The sequence below is a fragment of the Canis lupus genome, chromosome 5 (genome assembly GCF_011100685.1).
Source record: "Canis lupus familiaris isolate Mischka breed German Shepherd chromosome 5, alternate assembly UU_Cfam_GSD_1.0, whole genome shotgun sequence".
In the NCBI taxonomy this organism is placed as follows: Eukaryota; Metazoa; Chordata; class Mammalia; order Carnivora; family Canidae; genus Canis; species Canis lupus.
Genome location: NC_049226.1, coordinates 80437910 through 80459470, shown reverse-complemented (window position 1 = coordinate 80459470; position 21561 = coordinate 80437910). Strand labels below are relative to the sequence as shown.

The 21561-nt window shown below is 41.9% G+C and overlaps 1 protein-coding gene across 1 annotated transcript in view; it reads left to right on the top strand.

The window, feature by feature from the left end:
* The window catches only part of WWP2 (WW domain containing E3 ubiquitin protein ligase 2), a 120500-nt gene that overhangs the window by 47630 nt on the left and 51309 nt on the right, over window positions 1-21561 (top strand). The window contains exon 6 of the mRNA NM_001284474.1: window positions 17988-18115. Coding sequence (NP_001271403.1) covers window positions 17988-18115 — 128 coding nt within the window. The remainder of the gene's footprint in view (window positions 1-17987; window positions 18116-21561) is intronic.

Below are 21561 nucleotides of genomic sequence, written 5' to 3'. Positions count from 1 at the left end.
CAGGAGGGTTTGGGAAGCAAAGCTAATGGGGACAGAGGGACGGACAGGAGGGGAGTTGAGCCTTTGGGCCATGGGCCATTTTCTCAGTCATTGTTGGCTGCTGCTACCTCTCCTTCAGTTGAGATGACTAAAGGCTACTTGACTTGAAACTGTAGTTATTTAAAGATGTCACCCTGTCGCCATGAAATGCAACTGAACACCTTTACGGTTTTCATTCAGGCTCAACAGCTTTTACTTCACATCTGGGTATAGCCTCAGGATTTCTGAGGAAGTGAAAGGAGTAAGAAGACAAATAAGTGTAATTCATTTATTCTTTTAGGAATAACTAAGACACGGTCCCTGCTTACAAGGGATTCTTTTCTGGGTGGTTGGTTTATATGGAAGAGGATTGATGCCGTAGACAGGGGACTCACTGTGTTGTCAAAGGAAGGCATCAGAAAATAATCATGGAGGTTAATTACGCATTCATTTATACGTTAACTTACTCATTTTGCATCAATTAAAATTCTGCACTATACGTTATTACACACTTACCTATCCAGGTCTGTGTATTTTATAGGTAGTTATTGTGCTTAAAAATCCAAGATTATCAATTGCAAACACAAATTAGAACTAATGACAGATTTCGGTAAGGTGGGCAGACAAGATAAACAAAATCAGTGTTTTTTTTTTTTTTTTTTTTTTTAAACACACCAGCACAGGAGAACAGCATACTAGCATAATCAGTTAGAAAACATAATGAAAAACATAGTATTCTTGGCTGCAGTAAAAACAAATTTATAAGAACTACCTGAAGAATACTGAAAAGATGTGTAAAAGACCTGAGTAAATAGACTATGTTCTTGGATAGGTGTTTATAAAGTCCATTTCTTCCAAATTAATTAACAAATTAAGTATAATTCCAATAAAATTTGCAAAATATTTTAAAAAAAAGCAGTTCTTCTCTGTGAGCCTAGAAAAGTGTGGTGTGTGCCAGAGAAAGCTGGTTGTGAACTTTTCATGAACTAGGAGAAGGTTAAGACAGATATCTGCAATTGAAAGTAATTTTCTTTCCACAGACAAGAACGCCAGATTCTTTTTATTTTATTTTTTTTTTATTTTTTATTGGTGTTCAATTTACTAACATACAGAATAACCCCCAGTGCCCGTCACCCATTCACTCCCACCCCCCGCCCTCCTCCCCTTCCAACACCCCTAGTTCGTTTCCCAGAGTTAGCAGTCTTTACGTTCTGTCTCCCTTTCTGATATTTCCCACACATTTCTTCTCCCTTCCCTTATATTCCCTTTCACTATTATTTATATTCCCCAAATGAATGAGAACATATAATGTTTGTCCTTCTCCGACTGGCTTACTTCACTCAGCATAATACCCTCCAGTTCTATCCACGTTGAAGCAAATGGTGGGTATTTGTCATTTCTAATAGCTGAGTAATATTCCATTGTATACATAAACCACACCTTCTTTATCCATTCATCTTTCGTTGGACACCGAGGCTCCTTCCACAGTTTGGCTATCGTGGCCATTGCTGCTATAAACATCGGGGTGCAGGTGTCCCGGCGTTTCATTGCATTTGTATCTTTGGGGTAAATCCCCAGCAGTGCAATTGCTGGGTCGTAGGGCAGGTATATTTTTAACTGTTTGAGGAACCTCCACACAGTTTTCCAGAGTGGCTGCACCAGTTCACATTCCCACCAACAGTGTATGAGGGTTCCCTTTTCTCCACATCCTCTCCAACATTTGTTGTTTCCTGCCTTGTTAATTTTCCCCATTCTCACTGGTGTGAGGTGGTATGTCATTGTGGTTTTGATTTGTATTTCCCTGATGGCAAGTGATGCAGAGCATTTTCTCATGTGCATGTTGGCCATGTCTGTGTCTTCCTCTGTGAGATTTCTGTTCATGTCTTTTGCCCATTTCATGATTGGATTGTTTGTTTCTTTGGTGTTGAGTTTAATAAGTTCTTTATAGATCTTGGAAACTAGCCCTTTATCTGATATGTCATTTGCAAATATCTTCTCCCATTCTGTAGGTTGTCTTTGAGTTTTGTTGACTGTATCCTTTGCTGTGCAAAAGCTTCTTATCTTGATGAAGTCCCAATAGTTCATTTTTGCTTTTGTTTCTTTTGCCTTCGTGGATGTATCTTGCAAGAAGTTACTATGGCCGAGTTCAAAAAGGGTGTTGCCTGTGTTCTCCTCTAGGATTTTGATGGAATCTTGTCTCACATTTAGATCTTTCATCCATTTTGAGTTTATCTTTGTGTATGGTGAAAGAGAGTAGTCTAGTTTCATTCTTCTGCATGTGGATGTCAGAACGCCAGATTCTGAGGTAGGCTGTGGTAACCAAGAGATAGAAAGCCCTGATCCCCGTGATCACAGACTGGCATCTAATAGGAGTCGGACACAAAAGTGATACTGTAGTGCGGGGGACCCTGTGGTGGTGGTGAGTTCACTTGCAAGATCGTGGGAAGTGTACCTGAATTCACCTGGGGAATTTGGGGAAGACCTCCCACGTGTGAACTGTACTTTGGAAGGAGATTGCAGACCAGTGGCATCAGGGTAAGGGAAGTCCCTCCAGGAAGAGAGTACAGCGTGGGCAAAGGCAAGACAGAGTAAAGAGAACCTAGCATATTTGAGGAAATATTAGTCATTTGCTAATGTTGAAATGTAAGATATTTGGGGTGATGGTTCTAGCAAACTCTGGTTCACAGGCCAAATCCAGGATGCCACCTGTTTTTTTTTTTTTTTTAAGAGCAGTGTTTAGGGTGACTGCAAAATTAAGCAGAAGGTACAGAGATTTTCCACAAACCTCTGTGCCCACGTGCACACAGTCTCCCCTACTATCAGCATCATGTACTAGCACAGCACATTTGTTAAACAGTTGATGAACCTACGTTGGTTGATGCATCCTTAACCCTAGAGTCCATAGTTTGCATTACAGTTCACTCTCAGTGTCATTCATTCTAAGGGTTTTGATGAATTTATTTATTTATTTTTTGTTTTGATGAATTTATAGTGACACTTATCCACCATTATAGTGTGTGTAGCTTAGTTTCACTGCCCGAAAAATCCTCTGTGCTCTACCTGTTTATCCTTCCCTCCCACAACCACTGATTCCTTTATAGTCTCCAAAACAACTGCCTTTTCTAGAATGTCCTGTAATTGGAATTGTAAAGTATGTAGCTCAGCTTCGCTTCCTTCACTTAGTAATATGCATTTAGGCCTCCTCCATGTCTGTTGATGGCTTGAGAGCTCATTTCTTTTTAGCACTGAGTAATATTCCATTGGGTGTTCCACAGTTTATTCATCCATTCACCTGCTGAAGGACAGGTTTGATTCCTACCACATTTTGACAGCCATGAAGAAGGCTGCTGTAAACATCTGTGTGCAGGGTTTTTTGTGGACATGTTTTCAACTCCTTCAGGTAAATACCAAAGAGTGTGCTTGCTGGAGCATATGGTAAGAATATGTTTAGTTTTGTAAGAAACTGTCAGGCTGTCTTCTAAAGTGGCTGTGCCATTTTGCGCTCCCACCAGCAATGAATGAGAGCTCCTGTTTTTTCATATTCTCAATAGCATGTGATGTTGTCAGCGTTCTAGATTTTGGCCATTCTAATAGCCTTTTTTTTTTTTTTTTTTTGAAATGAGAGCGAAGATGTGGACAAAGCAACCACAGTCAACTCTCTAGCTCTTTTTTTTTTTTTAAGATTTTTAAATTTATTTACTCATGAGAGACGAGAGAGAGAGAGAGAGAGAGAGAGAGGCAGAGACACAGGCAGAGGGAGAAGCAGGCTCCATGCAGGGAGCCTGACGTGGGACTCGATCCCGAGTCTCCAGGATCAGGCCCTGGGCTGAAGGCGGCGCTAAACTGCTGAGCCACCCGGCCTGCCCTCTAATAGCTTTGTAGTAATATCTCATTGCTGTTTTAATTTGTGTTTTCCTGATGACATATGATGTGGAACATCTTTTTTTTTTATTCTTTTTTCAGTTTTTATTTAAATTCTAGTTAGTTAACATATACAGTAAAATAGGTTTCACTTGTAGGATTTACTGATTCATTAGTTACATACAACACCCAGAGCTGATCACAACAAGTTCCCTCCTTAATGTCCATCAACCCTCAGGTTATTCTTTTTTTTTTTTAAGATTAATTTATTTATTCATGAGAGACAGAGAGAGAGAGAGAGAGAGAGAGAGGGAAAGAGGGAGGGAGGGAGGGGCAGAGACACAGGCAGAGGGAGAAGCAGGCTCCATGCAGGGAGCTCGATGTGGGACTCAATCCTGGGACTCCAGGGTTATGCCCTGAGCCAAAGACAGACATTCAACTGCTGAGCCACCTAGGCATCCCAGCTGTTTTATTTCTTAAATTTCACATGAGTGAAATCATATGGTATTTGTCTTTCTCTGCTTTATTTTGCTTAGCATAATATACTCTGTCTCCATCTGTCTCATTACACGTGGCTAGATTTCATTCTGTTTGATGGCCGAGTAATATTCCATTATAAATATATACATGTTTGTATCTTTATACATATTTATAGTTATGTACACCCCCCCCATATCTTCTTTATCCATTAATTAGTCTATAGACATTTGGACTCTCTTTGTAGATTTCCAATAATTAGTCTATGGACATTTGGACTCTCTCCGTAGATTTGGTTATTGTTGGTAATGTTGCTATAAACATCGGGGTGCATATGCCTCTTTAAATCTGTATTTTTGTATCCTTTGGGTAAATACCTAGTAGTACAATTGCTGGGTTGTAAGGTAGTTCTATTTGTAACTTTTGGAGGAAACTCCATACTGTTCTCCAGAGTGGCTACACCAGTTGTATTCCCACCAACAGTGCAAAAGCGTTCCCCTTTCATGGAGTATCTTTTCATAGGCTTGTCACCTGTATATCTTCTTTGGTGAGATGCCTGCTCAGGTCTTTGGCTTATTTTTCACTTGGGTGGTTTCTTTTCCAATTATTGAGTTTTAAGAGTTCTTCATATATTTTGGATAACAGTTCTTTATCAGCTGTGTCTTTTGCAAGTATTTTCTTCTTTTGCAAGTCTGTGGCTTGTCTTAATTCTCTTGACCACCTGTTTTTTTTTAAACAATATTTTATTTGAATACAGCTATGCTTATATATTTACATATTGTCTGTGGCTGCTTTTATGCTACAGTGGCAGAGGTAAGTAGTTGTGACAGACATTGGATGGTCTACAAAGCCTGAAAATAAAGGGCTCTTTGGCCCTTTGTAGACAGTTTGTTGATCCCTGCTAGGGGAGATGGTAAGAAGGCAAGACCAGTTCATAAAGGGTCATTATGCTTTACTGTGAAGTTTAGATTTTATTCTTTGGAAGTAGCAAACCACTGAGTTTTGAGCCACTCTAGGTATTTTGAGCAGAAAGGGATTTAATGTGAGGAATAGGGTGTTTACTGAAGTCGTTATATGGGCTGGAGGGAAGTGTGACCTTCCTCATCCTTAGTTTCAAGGTCCCAGCTTTGCATCTGTAATCCAGATGTCAGGAAACTGCTATTGCCCCTGTAGCTGCCTCACACACAGGAAGCTGGTGTCTAAGCAGTGAAGAATGGAGTCCACCAGAGCCCCTGCTAGCCATCAGCACCACAAGAGGAACCGTCTCTGCTTTCTTTCTGCTTTCCACATCTCCTGCAAGAGCTTCTCATTGGTATAATCTGCATCACTTCCAGAACTTAGCTGCAAGGGAATCTGAGAGTCTTCTAGCCCCTGAGTGAGTGGAGAGAAAGGGAGAGACGTGGAATAGAAGACGGCAGGAATGTCTACCACAGTGGAGGTTGAGATAAGAACCAGGGACCGAAAGGATGATGGTTGTAGGAACTGGCCTTGAGCAGTGGCAGAGTGGAGAGAAGTTAAGAGAAATACCTAGAAATACCTAGGAGGTGTAATCATTGAGCAGGACTGGATGATTGGCTGATGAAATAGTGAAGGATGAGTGAGAATAGAGAGGGCTCAGCATTTTGTGATGTAATTCATGGAAATAAGAAATGCAGGAGGGGAGGAGCTTATGAGGCTGTTATTTTAAAATGGCATCCTTTGTAATAGATGGGATTGGCGTGAGCAGCCCATGTGGCTGTGGGGCAGTCACACTCTGAAAGTATATCCACAGGGAGAGGAATGAAAACCAAACTTTAAGAGATACAGGGCAAAACAAAATGTATTTGTGACATTGAATGATGGGGCCATTATAAGGGTCACCACAATGAGGGCACAGTGGTGATGTTTCTACTTTAATCAGATCTGTATCTGGATTCTGGGATTTCTCAGTTCTAGAAAATTGTAGTTGAAAGGGAAAGGACTTACAGAGACACAAATAAAAAGAGTATGGGTTTGGAGAAATCACTTTTTAGTTATGGGAGCTTCGGCAGCTTGAGTCTGTGGTGATTAAAGAGCAGAACAGAACTGATGGCAGATGCTTTGGACAGATGGGGATAGCAGGGAAAGGGGTTGCTTATGCCAGCTTGTGGCGTAGTGTGGTGTGATGAGGTTAGGGTTTTCCTTTCGGATTCTATTGGCACTCGACGCTTTATGAAAGCTCCGGGTTCTGTGGAGGTGGAGATTTGGGGTTTAGTTTGGTGACTGTCTTTACAAAGGTGCACTCAGTAGTCTTGATAGAATGACTCCTTTCAAACACTGAAACAATTGTACATGTAAGTTTAGTATTAGATGAAAATAGTTCCAGAACTGAAGTACAGAATTTATATAGCATTATGCTTCATGTATCACAGTGTTCTGAAGTTATTATGTACTCTTAACTTTTTAAAAATATAGTGAAGATACTGGTCTCAATATTCCTTGGGCTTCCCTTCCTTATTTCCCCTTGTGTATTAGTTCACTTCATTCTGGCATCTGGTTCTCTCATCCTGCCAAGATTATAGCCACAAAGGCCCACCTAACCTATCTGCAGGTTTAACCTTGCAGATTAGTTCTTTCTGGAAACATCCTGTGCCTTGGCTTCTATAATGCAGAATCCCAGTGTTCCTCTTTTTTCTGGCTTTATTGATCTTTATTATTTAAAAAATAAATCTGACCCATGCAAATATACATATGACTGTATTATTTAACAAGATGCAGAAATAAATAAGGCAGTCAGGAGAGGCATTATTAAGGAGATGACCTTTCAGCAAGGATTTGAAGATGAGGGCTGGCCATGAGGATATCTGGGAGGAAGAACATTTGGGCTAGAGCAATGGCTTCTGCCAAGGCCTTTAGAGTTGGAGGAAGGGTAGGGAAGCTAGTTGGACTGGTGTGGAGGGAGTGGTGGGAAAATAGGAGATGAGGGCAGCAATAGGTGGGGCTGGATTGTGTCCATGAACTTAAGCTTTATGCATTGCAAGATTATTTTACTGGATCCATGCTATTAATTTGAAATATGGTTTATGTGCAAATTGAACTTTATATCCTTATTTCACAATCCTCTTTTTTTAGTGCTTTTTTTCTGAAAATTGATTTGGTCTGAACGATGACAAGGAACAACCTACAACAATGTAGATGACATTCAAAAGCATTATGCTAAGTGCAAGAAGCCAGACACAAAAGGCTACATTGTGTATGAATCCATTTATACAACATTCTGGAAGAGGCAAAATTATAGGGATAGAAATCCAATCAGCAGTTTCTAGGAATCGATGGGGTGGGTGGTGGGATTAACTTTAAAAGGGCACCAGAAATGTTTGGGGGTGATAGAAATGCTCTGTGTCTTGATTGTGGTGGTTGTTACATGATTGTATACATTTGTTACAACTCGTTAGACTGTACCCTTAAAAAGGGTAAATTTTACTCTATGTAAATTATACCTTATTTGTAAAAATCATTTTAAAAAGTCTGTTGGTTTGACATTAGCATAGCTATCCTAGCTTCCTTTTGTTTGGTATTTGCTTGGCATATTTTCCTCCCACCCATTTAGTTTCAACTTTTTTGCTCCTTGTATTTTGGGTAGGGTTGCTTGCAGTGTCATTTAACTGAATTTTTATTTTTATATTTTTCATTTTCTTTAAAGATTTTTATTTATTCACAAGAGACAGACACAGAGAGAAGCAGAGACACAGGCAGAGGGATAAGCAGGTCCATGCAGGGAGCCCAATGTGGGACTCAATCCCAGAACCCCAGGATCATGCCCTGGGCTGAAGGCAGGCACTCAACCACTGAGCCACCCAGACATCCCAAGAGTCAGACACTTAGCTGACTGAGCTACCCAGGCACCCCATAGGGTTTGTTCTTTTTTTTTTTTTTAAGATTTTATTGATTTATTCATGAGAGACATAGAGAGAGAGGCAGAGACACAGGTAAGGGAGAAGCAGGCTCCATGCAGGGAGCCTGATGTGGGACTCGATCCCAGGATCCCAGGATCACGCCCTGAGCCAAAGGCAGACGTCCAACCGCTGAGCCACCCAGGGATCCCTTAACTAAATTTTTAAAACACCAGCATGATAGCATCTGTTTTGAAACTGCCACAGGCCATTTATGTGTCTTTGATTCTTGATATCCTAGGAGTTGTTTTCACCATCCTCTTGACTTTTCAGTTTCTGTCTGTCCTGCCTTCTTTGTTTTATTTCGTATCTATAGGCTGACTTTGCACTTTAAGCCTGTGTTTGCTGTGCCTTTTCTTGGTCTTGATGAATTGAAGTCATCTTAGACTCGCTGATTATTTGACAATGGACTGTGAAATTCTGCATCCAGCGGTGTAAAGAGAATGGGAACTTATTCACTTGCTCCCTGTCTGAAGATTTTGTTTGGCTTTACTTTTTAGCGCATCTAATGTGTTGGGTTTTTTTTTTTTTTTAATGTGTTGAGTTTACTTTGTGTGGATAAATAGCGTTTGAAAGTATAGCATTTTAGTGGCAAAATGACCAAAAATTAAAAGGATGAGATTAGTGAAAACCTAGGGTGGGATGTAGTGCAAATAATTACTTTATGAAGGAGGAGGAGAAAGTTAAGACCAGATTTGTTTGTTGTTTTTGTTCTTTTTTTCAAATTTTTACCTTTAAAAAGGTTTAAAAACGTTTTATTTTAAGCCCTATTACTCAGTTTTGCTTTACGCTTAGAAAAGAATGAACTGTAGGCTATTGAGGAGTAACTTCTTCCATCTACTTCTTTTTGGAAGGGGAGAGGGTGCAGGGGGGTGGCGCCAGATTTGCAGCCAAATACCATGTTAAAGGCATCTGTGCATTATTTATCTTTCTGTCCTTAGCGGAGCCTAGAATAGTGCCTTGCTGCACGTAGCAGCAGCTCAATAAATATTTGTTGAGTTGAAAGAGTCTTATGTTCTTGGTCCTTATTTGCCAAAACTTCGGGGTGGGTCTTGCTACTAGTTTACATTCCTTGGCGCCACGACTCCTGAGAAGTGATGATTTCAGGGGCCCAGGGTGTAGGGGAGACTTTTTATCAGGACTGCCTTGTGCTTTCCAAGGCTGAGCCTAACCGCCAAGAGCATGGTGGGTTCCCACTGCCGCTCAGTCTCTCCTGTTCAGTTTTTTCTTCATGGCTGATATTCCCATATTGGGCCCTTTGCGTGGAGTTTTCTTTTCAAATCCTTGCAACTTTTAAGGTTGACATTGCAATCAGACATAAGTTGACCCATAAATATGTCTTTTTTGGGGAAAAGAATGTATAAAGTCCCTGTACCTGAATTCTCCTGGAAGAGAATGATACTTACCCATTAAGAACAGTACTACCTCACTTATATACAGTTGAAATTCCCAAGTGATTGTTGAATCTTAGAAGTGTGTCTCATAAAGGACATTGCACCACAGAAATGCAGTTGCTGTGAGATGAGCCCTGACCACACAGAGCTGTACCACACCTGCTGCATAAGACCTTCTGAAGTCAAATAGGGCAATCAGAATTTGGGCCAAGGCTTGGAAATTGACGGTTATTTGTATTGAGAGGCTGTATCAGTTTTCTATTGCTGTGTAATAAATCACCACAAAATTAGGGCTTAAAATGATCATGTTTTTTTAGCTCGCAGTTCTGTAGCAGCACAGTGTTGCCTGGTTGGCTCGTCTACTCAGAGTCCCACAAGGCCAAAATCAAGGTGTTAGCAAAGCTGCATTTAATCTGGAAAGTCTAAGGAAGGCTTTGCTTCAAAGCTCATCCTGTGGTTGGTAGACTTTAGTTAGTTGCCAGTGTAGTTACTCACTATTAACTGGGGCCTCTCTCAGGTCTGTAAGGCCACCTGCATTCCTTCTCATGTAGGGGCCCCCTTGAGCTTTGGGTCTCTCTGATTTTCTTTTTTGCTCTCTACTTCTGACACCTGCTAGAGAAAGCATAGTGCTTTTAGATTGTGCAGTTAGATCAGGCTGCTTGTATGAACTCCCATTTCTTAAGGTCACCTGTGCTGTATAACATAATCAAAGGTGTGATCTTTTGTCTAATTCACTGGTTTTAGGCATTAAGGTGGGGTATCTTTGGGAGGAGGGGTTATTTTAGAAACTCCATCTGCTGCAGAAGGTGTCTCTCTAGAGTCTCACGTCTTGTCACTCGCCTACTCTTTACCTGTTTCAAGTGTGTTTGAAAATTACAGCAAGAACAAACAAAAACCCACACCAAATAAAACTTGGTTGGATTTGGAGATTGTCTCACAATTTTAGTATATGTGTGTGGGCATGAGTCTAGTGAAATGATTTTTATGTCTAGACCCTGATATTAGAGAATGTTTTCACATGATGCTTGGAGCTGGTCTTTCGGGAAGGCGGTAGCTCTGATGCTTCTCAATTACCTCTTAGACTCTGGATTCCATCCCCGGGCATAGATTCCATTCTCTAAAGGGATGGCGGGAGATGAGGAGGTGATGAGTGACTGGACTGCAAAGAATATAGGCGGTACTAGATATTACAGGCCCAAGAGTGTTTTTGAACTCGACAGCCTGCTGCTTTTATTCATTCAGCAAAAAATTTTATATGCCTTCTTGTGGGGCCAGGCACATGCTGGGTGCTGGTTATGCAAAGAGTCCCAAAAGAGACATGGTACCTGCCCTCATGGACCTTATTGAAGATAGACATCAAACAAATAAACACACAAACAAATACATAATTGCAAGTAGAAGTGCCACAAAGGGAAAAATTAGAATGCTTTGTGAGAGAATGCAAAGGAATTTACTATAGCCTGGGAAAGGAGGCATATAGATCAGGATTTGGATTGGGCATCCAGAAAAGCGTATGCCAAGTGAATAGATCAGCAAAGGCTGTGGATTATGTCCAGGAGCACTTCAGGGAAGTACTCTGAGGACTGTCCAAGGAACATACTATACTCTTTTTGGAGCTGGATTTCTGCCTTTGTGATTTGCCGGGTCAGAACACAGAAATAACTGCCGAATGTACTACTGACCCCAGTACCTCAGGGTCCCCTATAGTCCTTGTTGGTCTGAGGCTGTAGTGCAAGGGATGCTCGAATGAGAGATGATTTCAGGAGGAAGAAGGCGGGGACGCCCTTCTGGCTTAACCTGTTCAAGGTGGGGCTCTGCCTCCCTTTCAGGGTCTGCCCATACAGCTTCCTCCTGTGCCAGGGGAAGTTGGTGGCCCACAGTGCTTACCACAGGAGCATCTTGTGCCCTCGTGCCATCTCAGGCCATGGGACATATCAGGTATCCACTGCTGCAGCAGCTGGGTAGAATGACAAGTGAATTAATACTTCCCCTGAACTTCAACTCCCTTTCATGTGTGGGAAGGTGTTTGAGCATTCTTTTCTAGTATTCTTGACCTACAACATGGGATCAGGTTAGATGAATCAAAATGTACTGTATGTTCGGTAAGCTGAGTCTTGTAGTCTCCCAAAGCTGCCGCTGTTGAGAGGATTGCTCTGCACTCCAGGTTGGGCAAACGTAAATCAGTTGTCTTTCCGAAATGTAGAATGGACTTGGCAGCAGTTTTATTTTTACCTTTCCTGTCTTTTCTGAGGCTGGCAACCTAGAGGTAGGGTGTGGAATGGAGCTATAAATTACCCTTGGAATGACTAGAATGGTCCCATTTTTAACTCTTAATTGCACCTTTCCTTTTCACCTCTCTTTTTTATCCCTCCCTTATTTTTTTGTTTCCCCTGAATCCACATTTGAATGGAGAGGAAGAATTGAGGGTGTAGGTGGGAGCAGGTTTGCTTATCGATTCCTTTCTGAATGATGGAAACTGTTTCTTTTCCCATCACCAATTCCCAATCCCCCTCCCCCTTTTTTTCTTTCAGTGCTTCTATTTTAAGTGCCTGTTTTTTTGCTGGTTCTGTCTTACTGGAAAGTGGCCCAGCCTCACTCAGTTTTGTTTCCATGCTGCTATTAAAAGACAATGCCCAGTAAGAGGCCTTGGAGGAGGGGCAGGACAGCCACCCTCTTGGGTCAAGTCATCAGGCAAATATCAGTTTCCTGAATTGGAATGTGTGAAGGGTTTTAAGTATATTAGGTGATTTTAATCTCTGTGTCAGTTGTTGATTTGTTTTTGTAAATGGAGGAAAACTCACTGTTAGTTGTTATACCCTGAAACTTCTCATGTGCTGAGCTCAAATACTAAGGGGCCTGAATCTGAGGTCAGAGAATCTCCCTTTTGTATCCCGGGCCTCTTTTTACCAGGATAGAAAGTTATGCCACGCACCCAGTGTCCAGTCAGCCAGAAATTCTCGACATTGGGGAGAAGTGTGTTCCTGGCCTTTGAAGAATCCTCTCATTTATTAATACAGAGTGTTTGGAGAGTCTTGAATATCACCTCAAGTACATTCTTATCAAGATTCTTGTTTTCTGTGTTTTTTTTTCGAGCATCTTCCCACAAGTTACTTGTCTTTTAAAACTTTCTCACTTTTATTTTTTCTCATATGATGAACTGCTTTTGCAGTGTCTGAAATATACAAATTGATTTTTAAAAATTAGTAATTTTTATACAGTAAAATTCATCCTTTGCCATGTATAGTTCCGTGGGTCTTGACAAAATAGCATACAGTCCGGTAACTACTGCCATACTCAAAAGATACACACAGTTTTATCTCCCTGAAAATTTCCTTTGTGCCTCTTTGTAGGCACCCTCTCCTTCTACCTCCAGCCCCTGGTGAACACTGATCTGTTTTCTTTCTATACATTTGCCTTGCTTCTTCCTCAATTTTATAAAACTGGAATGAATAGTTTTTAGTCTTTCTGGTCAGCATAGTGCATTCGAGATGAATCTGTGTTGTTGCATGTATTAGTAGTTTGTTTGCTTTTATTTGCTGAATACTATTCCCTTGTATGGATGTACCATAGTCTGTCCATTCGTTCACTAGTTGAAAGTCTTTGGGTTGTTTACAGTTTTGGAAATTATGAACAAAGTCACTATAAACATTTGCCTACAGGTTATGGAAACATGTGTTTTCCTTTCTTTTGGGTAAAAACCTAGGAGTAGGATTGCTGATTTTTATGCTAAGTGCATATTTAACTTTATGAGAAACTGCCAAACCATTTTCATTTCTTTTCTTTTTCTAACTGTTTTCTAAAGTGGCTATACCACGTTGCAGTCCCTCCAGCAGTGTTCTAGAGTTGCAGGTGCTTTGTGTCCATCCTCCTCAGTACTCCCTGCTTTTGCTTCTTTTGTCTGTTTTTACTGTGTCCATTCTAACAGGCATGTGATAGTAGGCCATTGTGATTTTTAAAAAATATTTTATTTATTCTTGAGAGACACAGAGAGGCAGAGACTGGGAGAGGGAGAAGCAGACTCCCTATGGGGAGCCCCATGTGGGACTCCATCCCAGGACCCTGGGGTCACAACCTGAGCCAAAGGCCAACACTTAACCACTGAGCCACCCAGGTGCCCCCTGTCATTGTGACTTTAATTCATATTTCTCTACTGACTAATGAGGTTGAACCCCTTTCCTGTGCTTATTTGTCATTTCTGGATCGTCTCTGGTGAAATGTTTGTTAAAATCTTTTGATTACTTTTTATATTGATTCGTTGTTACTGAGTTTTGAGAGTTCTTTATATTTTCTGTATCTCAGTTCTTTATCAGATATCTTATTTTGCAAATATTTTCCCCCAGTCTCTGGATTGCCTTTTTGTTTTCTTGACAGTGTCTTTGGAAGAGCAAGAATTTTGAATTTTGATGAAGCTACCAACTGCTTTTAAAAATCAATTTCCACATGAAGAATATGATAGACTTTTTAATCTCAAATTCTGAGCCACTATCAAATATTGAATTCCACTTTTAATTTGGCAAAAAATTTTTTGTTCTGGCTTGTGAGCCATTGGTTTTTTGGACGTTCATTTTATTTTCACTTATGTTACCAATGCTAGGGCTAGCCTCTTTTTTAACCAAAGAAACAGAGTTTTGTTTACTGCACATGAATTATTGCATATGTGATGATGGCCAACAAAGCTGCGCTGGAGAGACAGTGCCAGGTTGTCAGCAGGCTCACTCATTGGTCAAGTGGCTCTCACATGTCAGCATTGTAGAGTGTGGTGCAGGTTTGTGTCTGAGCAAGATTACAGATCACTGCATTTCCATGAAGATGTAAACTTCTGGAGGTCAGGGACTCTTTCTGTTTTTGTTTTTTAACGTTCACTATTTTTTAAAAGGATATGATAAAGGATATGATTTAGCAGCCAGATGAAAGAGATACATAAGGTGAGGTATGGGGAAAAGGTGGAGTGCTCCTGTGCCCTCTCTAGGCATGGTACTCTACCCACATCTCCATGTGTTTACCAACCTGGAAGCGCCAGGGACCCTTTCTGTTTTGTTGCTAGCCCTGGAACAGGACGTACTGATTAGAAAATAATCGAATGCTATTCAGTGGCTTTCGTGAAGTGTGACACAAGATGTCCCAAAGCAACCAAGCTGTCAGAGTACAGCTGAGGACTGAGGCCACCTCTGTGAATGGCAAAGCTTGAATGCTAAGGGACAGCCCAGGGCGCTGTCTGGGGGACTTCACATGCAGCAGATCTGCTTCTGGGAGTGTGGAGAGAGAATTCCAGGGCCCTGGCCTTGACTGGATTTCTTATGGAGGCCTCAGGTTCTGAGAGAGGAACTTAAGTAAAGATGATCACCCCAGCATTCTGAGAGGGGCACGCTGTAAGGAGAGCTGAATCTCTGTAACTAGATAACTTGAAGCAGTTGTGGAATTTTGCTGTTCCATCTTCTTCTCACTGCCCCAGGGGCAACATAATCCACCCATGCTCCCTCCCCCACTGCCCATCCCCACCCTCAACATGGTGGCGGGATCAGGCCAAAGTTGAAGTCACTGGCAGAGCCGAAGCCAGGCTGCCTGTGGTGGAGCCCAGCTCATCTCCACCCCATCGTCTCGCTTTTGTCTTGATACTATTTTGGATTTTGGTGTGCGGTTTCAGCATTTGGGCCAACTTTTAATCACGACACAATCCCATCTTGTAAGGGTTGACTGAGTCTTCCAAGAGGGGAAACTGGTGAAGATAAGATTTTCCTCAACTGTTGAGGCCTTCTCTTCTTTCTGAGTGTCTTATTTTAAAGGTAATTCAAGGTGAAAAAAGGTGGAAAGTCCCGATTTAGGGCAAGGGAAAATCTGGTGTGTGTGTGTGTGTGTGTGTGTGTGTGTGTGTGTTGGGGGGAGGGTGGAGGTGGCCGTGGGCTGCGGCCAGGGAGGCAGCAATTCATGCCAAGTGGTCCCAGCTGCCCCTGGTTTACAGGCTAATCCCAGCCCTGCTGCAGCCCATCATTCAGGGCAAGCTGCTATCATTAGTGGTTAAACATTTCTGAAAGTATTCTCTCTCAACTCTGCCCACATGCCCTTTCGGGGAAGGGAGGGAGGAGCCAGGAGAGTTAATGGGGCCCACCCTGTTGTCAAGTCCAGCTGCTCTTCGGAGGGATAAGGAGCCTTCGACTGGAAGTGATCATGGGCTTGTTGAGTGTGTGTGTGTGTGTGTGTGTGTGTGTGTGTGTGTGTACACCAGTGTCGCCTTTTCTATGCTGCCCACACAGCCTGCTGCTTCTTGAGTGATACAGCCCTCGGCTGTGGGTTGTGTGTACCAAATCAGAGAGGCTTCTTTGTCCTTTTAAGGGTATTTTTGGCTGAAATAAACCTTTTATTAACCAATTTTATCTCTGTCAAGCTCTCGGCCCTCAACATGTACACACACATTCACTAGTGTTTGAGGACTGTCTTTCCCTTTGGAACTAATCTGGACTCATTCTGCTTTTGATGAGGAGTTGTGGTAAAATGCTCAATACTAACATTTCTTCCCATGAAGTGGGGACTTTGAAATATTTTTCTTGACTGAGGTGTGGTTGACAGCTTTTGATTTATGAAATTAGCTCAGGGAAAAATAAGATGGAAAAAGAGAGTCCAAATTAAATCTGTATTTCCATAGCTCACTTGTGCCCTCTGTATCCATTTTTAACTGCCATGCAGTCTTTAGGTATGAAGAGCTCCACAGTTTGCTAGGTTTCTTCTTTCCTTCCTACCTTCCTTCCTTTCTTATAGTTGTGGTCTAAGAAAAACTGTTTTCCTCCTTAAAAAATTGTGTTTTTTCCTTACTCGAAAGTATACAAGTTCAGGAAAGAAAACTAGAAAACTCTAGAAGAGCACAAAAGGAAAAGCTAAGGGAATTCATATTTACAAAAGTCAGATATAATCACTATTAATATTTTGGCTTATGCCCATCTTGTTGGAAAAAGTCTGTTTCTTGTGCTGGTGAAGGTAGTTGGTGGGGGCACTTCTTGTTCCCCTAGGAACCTTCGAGTTTGTTGTATTGTGGGCTTGTCCCAACACACTGGATAAGAGAGTCTCACCAGCAGAGGTGTTCTGGTCGATATGGAGCCTTCTAGCCCAGCAGGAGACCTTTTTCCATTAGGGTTCTTCATCTCACCATCGGTCATGTGCCCAGTGAAAAGAATAGCCTGGAAAGGGATTCAGTTCCAGTCCAGGCTACCCACGCCCAGTCTCCAACCAAAGAACATGGACTCTTGATCTTAGATTGTGTGGATTTGAGGCTTGCTCCACTGCTTATTTTCTTTTTTTCTTTAGATAAGGAAAAATAAAATAGGCATAGTAACAGTAAGCTCTTTCTAGGGTTACATGTTAAATGAGATAAAACAAATAAAGTGCACTGCATGCCATGGATATCTGTTACGTAGCGTTCTGGCTCAGTGCATGTTCTATACTTCTATTGTTATTGTTATTCCTTTTGATAGTATTTCTCGCTGCCCCATGTACATGGTACAGATTGTGGACCTCTGTTTCTCTGCCTAGACAGAGGTGTTGTTTTCTTTCCTGGATAATATTTAAATACTCCAACTTGAAAACTAATAGTTAATGACTAAGTAGGAGAATAATCTCCTTTGACAAAATGGCTGGACTGAGGGCAAGGAGGGTTAGACATTTCCACTGAGTGAATGAAGTCAGGCTACTAAGGACTGTGAGAATGCATACTGCCTATTGTTCTCTGAAGTTGTCAGATTCTCTGCTCCTATAGATGCCGCCATTTTCTGTGATATAGATCCCTTTGTGCTTTGTTCCTCATTTATTTGAATGGACCATCAAGTCACCTTTTCTAGATGAAACATGTCAACATATGCATTGGCTGGAGTTGTCTAGTGCCCCTTGACTTCTTTTCCCAAGGGAAATATGTTTCTAGCTATAGAGAAAATGGATTTGGATGAGTTTTGAGCTCTTTTTACCTAATGGGAGAATTAAGTCATCTGTAGCCTGTCCAGTGATTCTTGTTTATTTATTACATTTGAGCCCAATAAAAATAATGTGATGGTCACAGGATATTTTGCCAGTTATTTCAGATGTGGGGGCAATTCACTCTGGATGTGTTTACTTCAAGTGGAAAAGTTTACCCAATGTTGCCTTCTGGGCTATTACCAAGAAGGAGGCTTACCTGAGTCTTTCTGTTTAGAGCCAGCTTCTGTGGACTCAAAGACTAGAGGGGCTATTTAAAGTCTTATTTCCAATAAATAGTGAGAGAGGGAATACAGTGACTTAGATGGGACATCCCTCTTTCTTTTTCACAGTGACTTATATCTTTCTGCTTTATATTTTGAATTTCCAGGACGCACAGACATTCAGGTGGTTCAGCCAGAACAACCACAGCAGCCGGTGAGCAAAGCCCCGGTACTAGCAACCGGCACCGCCAGCCCGTTAAGAACCCAACCCACAGTGGCTTGGCCAATGGCACAGGTGAGTGACAGCACAAAATACCAGGCTGGACTAAAGCAGTGGCTTCTAGGCTCATATGGAGTCAGGACTCTGCCAGCTGCCAGAATGTAGGGTGGGCAAGAGGAGACTCCAATACTAAAATGAACTTGGATCCATCAACCTTTCCACTGGCCCATCTTCTTTTGTCTGTGGCATGTTCTGTTCAGCCAAGATCATTCTCCATATGACTGTACTCTTCTAAAATATTGCTTTGCACAAAAATAAAAAGTATTGGTTTTTAAAATTCATTTCTTGTCAGTACTGGGGGAAGGGGGCTGTCTTATTTGTATATGACACATTTTTTATTTCCTTCATTTAAGGAAAGGATCAGACTAGGGAGAAAGAAGACTAAGTATTATTGCTCAGAGCTGAGTTTGAGAAGATGGCAGCCCTGTTGGGTCGGTTGGGATGCTGACTAGGGGCAGAGCCAGGGTCAGGTGGCTTTGGGAGGGTGGGGAGATGGGAGGGTCTGTGGGGGGGCACGTTCCATGGTTGTTCCAGTGGGAGTATTTGTCCCATTTGAGAATACGTAGCCCTTCCATATCCAGAGACTTTTCTGCCCTTGGTTCTGCTTCTCTGTAAGTGGGAAGGGAAGGACCTCTTTCAAAACAAACCAGTTTTTGTCATGCTTTCCTTCTGTCTCGTCAGGACAGTGTCGAATGAAAAAGGAAAAAAAAAAGGTTCACTTTTCTAAACCTATTGAAGATTGTCATATCTTGAGTGGCTGGCAGCCATTTGGTAATTTGTCTTAATTTGAAGGAGTTGGGAAAGGACTTGGATGTTTGCTTCAGTAAACTGTAGATGGGGGAAATGCAGATGTTTACATCAGTACATGGGATGGAAGTAGCTCTGCAGATGCTTGTGGTAGCCGAGGTGTGGTGTGAAGATGGGAGATCTGGAGCCGCATTCATTCTTCACAGAGCATGTCCATGGTCTTGTTACTGCCCTTTGTGAGACGAACGTACTGAGTAGAAAAAATCAAGTGAGGTTACTTTCTAGTGGCTTTCAGTTCTGGCAGCACTGTCTGAGGGTTGCAGAGCCCCCTTATAGTTACGGTGTAGTTAGACCATTAGGTACAATGGACTGCAGGGTAGAGTGGCATGTCCTTCTGGGCTCGTGTGTGGTGACTGGACATTGTCCCTGGAGTTTGGGACCTGCCTGCAGGACTTGAGTTAGCTAGCTCACACTGAGCCTTGAGGATGAGGATGAGCTGGAGACGAGGAGTACAAGCGGCTGCCATCTGAGCGCGCCTGGTGCTCCTGTGCCAACCACCATATCCGTGCCCTGGAACGTCCAGGTGGAGCAGCCATGGGGGGCCCAGCTTCCAGGGGCGGTGAGGTGGGGGTTCTGGACTGTGTTACGAAAACCCTATACAGCTCCATGAGCACCGGTAAACATGCTCTTAGAAAAAGAGGTCACTTGTCGAGGAGGGCTAGCATTTACAAATGGGGAGAGGAACTGGTTTTTTGGAACCACTTGTTTCTAGAGGCTGTGGCCAGGCTACCAAACTACTTTGTTTTGTAGGGGCCTACGTCACTTGATGCTGGTTTCCTTCAGCCATGCCTGCTTTTCTTATAAAAACTATTGGTAAATTGACTTTATATGGTGATGGTCTTTGAGTCACTCTTACTGGATACTGGACCAGATCTGTGTTTCCCCCCGTTTATTTTTAGGTACCTTCGCGTATTGTCCTTATCTCCAGGAACATTATGTTTCAGCAGACGAGGCAGGTGCCAGCCATGTCTTCGGAAAGCCAAATGTCTCTAACCCCAAACTGCATTGGGAATGTTTTATAGTGGTGTATCTGAGTGCCCAGACTGTTCCCAGAACCCATTTGTGAAGGACAATCGTTGCATTTTAGGGATTTCTGCCTGTTAAAATACCGAGGCCTTGGCCTCCGTCTCGTCTCTCTGCTCTCTGCCGTGATGACGGTTCACCTTTGCCTTCCAGCCAGCCTGGACTTTGTAGGCTCTTTCATGTCTATCCAAGGGGTACAAAAATCTTACCTTCCCTTTGCGGGGAAGCCGTACTCTTTGGCAGCGCAAGACAAGAAGGGAGTTTGAGGACGTGAGTGGGGACATCTTCATCTTTCAATACGCGGCTCTTAGAGCCGTGAGGACCAGTTCCAAAATGGTGGTGGTAGCGAGCTGTGCCTCCAGGAAATATTTCCACAGACATACAAGATTTATTTAGCAAGCCTTTTTGGCTATGCTCTGCAGTTATGCATGAAAAAGACATTTAGGGCAAAAACAGAGCCGACTTCCAGGTGGTTTTTTCATGTTGTCACAACTGTAAAGAATCCATTTTTATAAAATGAAAGTGAATGGCAGCCTGTCTGTATAAATGTAATATTACTGAGTTTTAGAAGTGGTGCAATTGAGAAGTAGGCAAACAGTATAGCACTTCATTGAGACTTGTGTGCCGTGATTTACTTTCTAACTTTTTATTGAAAACTTTATCCAAGAAAATTACATCTCTTACTCCTCTCTTAAATGTGATTTCCATGCGCATATAGTCTGGAGTCACACTGGTCATGGTCAGATTCTGACTACCCCCCCCCCCCCCCCCCCCCCCCCCCACACACACACATACAATATGTGTATAAGGCCCAATGACTCTCTGGGTCTTAAGTTTTTTCTTTAATAAAATTAGGACAGGAGTATATATCTCATAAAGCTGTTATAAGGAATAAGTTATAGAAGATACGTAGAGTGCCCGAGACCCTCAAAGTTAGCTTTTGTCTTTATGAATAATTTCATACAATCATAGTCATGTAGCATGGATGTGAGGGTTTTTTTTTATTCCATTTTTTATACACGCTTCTATGTTATCTGTGTCTTGTTTACTTTTTTTAGTGACCTCATACTGCTTCACAGTTAATATGTCAGAATTCATTTAACTATTCTTTAATTCTTTTGTATTTTCCTATTATAAAACAAAATCTTAATGCTAATGTCTTTGTACACAGCTTTGCTTCTTCTTGCATAAAAGTTTTTTTTTTTAATTTTAAGATTTTACTTATTTATTCATGAAAGACACACAGAGAGAGGCAGAGACACAGGCAGAGGGAGAAGCAGGCTCCCTGTGGAGAGTCTGATGCAGGACTCAATCCTGGGATCATGACCTGAGCCAAAGACAGTTGCTTAACCACTGAGCCCCTCAGGTGGCCCCCTTGCATAAAGTTCTCGAATCAAAGGATATGACTTTTAAAAAATGAGATCAAATGTTTATTACCAGATTGCCTTCCAAAGGGATTGGAATCATACATTCCAAAGCAGCATAAAATTTCCGTAAGGTGGTATATGAGGTTTATTTTTTCCTGAAACTGTATAAATACTGGTTTCTTGTTTTGCTAACAACCATTAGGTGCCACTTCATTGTTGAACCTAATTGCACGTTTTCAGCGATTTAGTTTCTCATTTGACTGT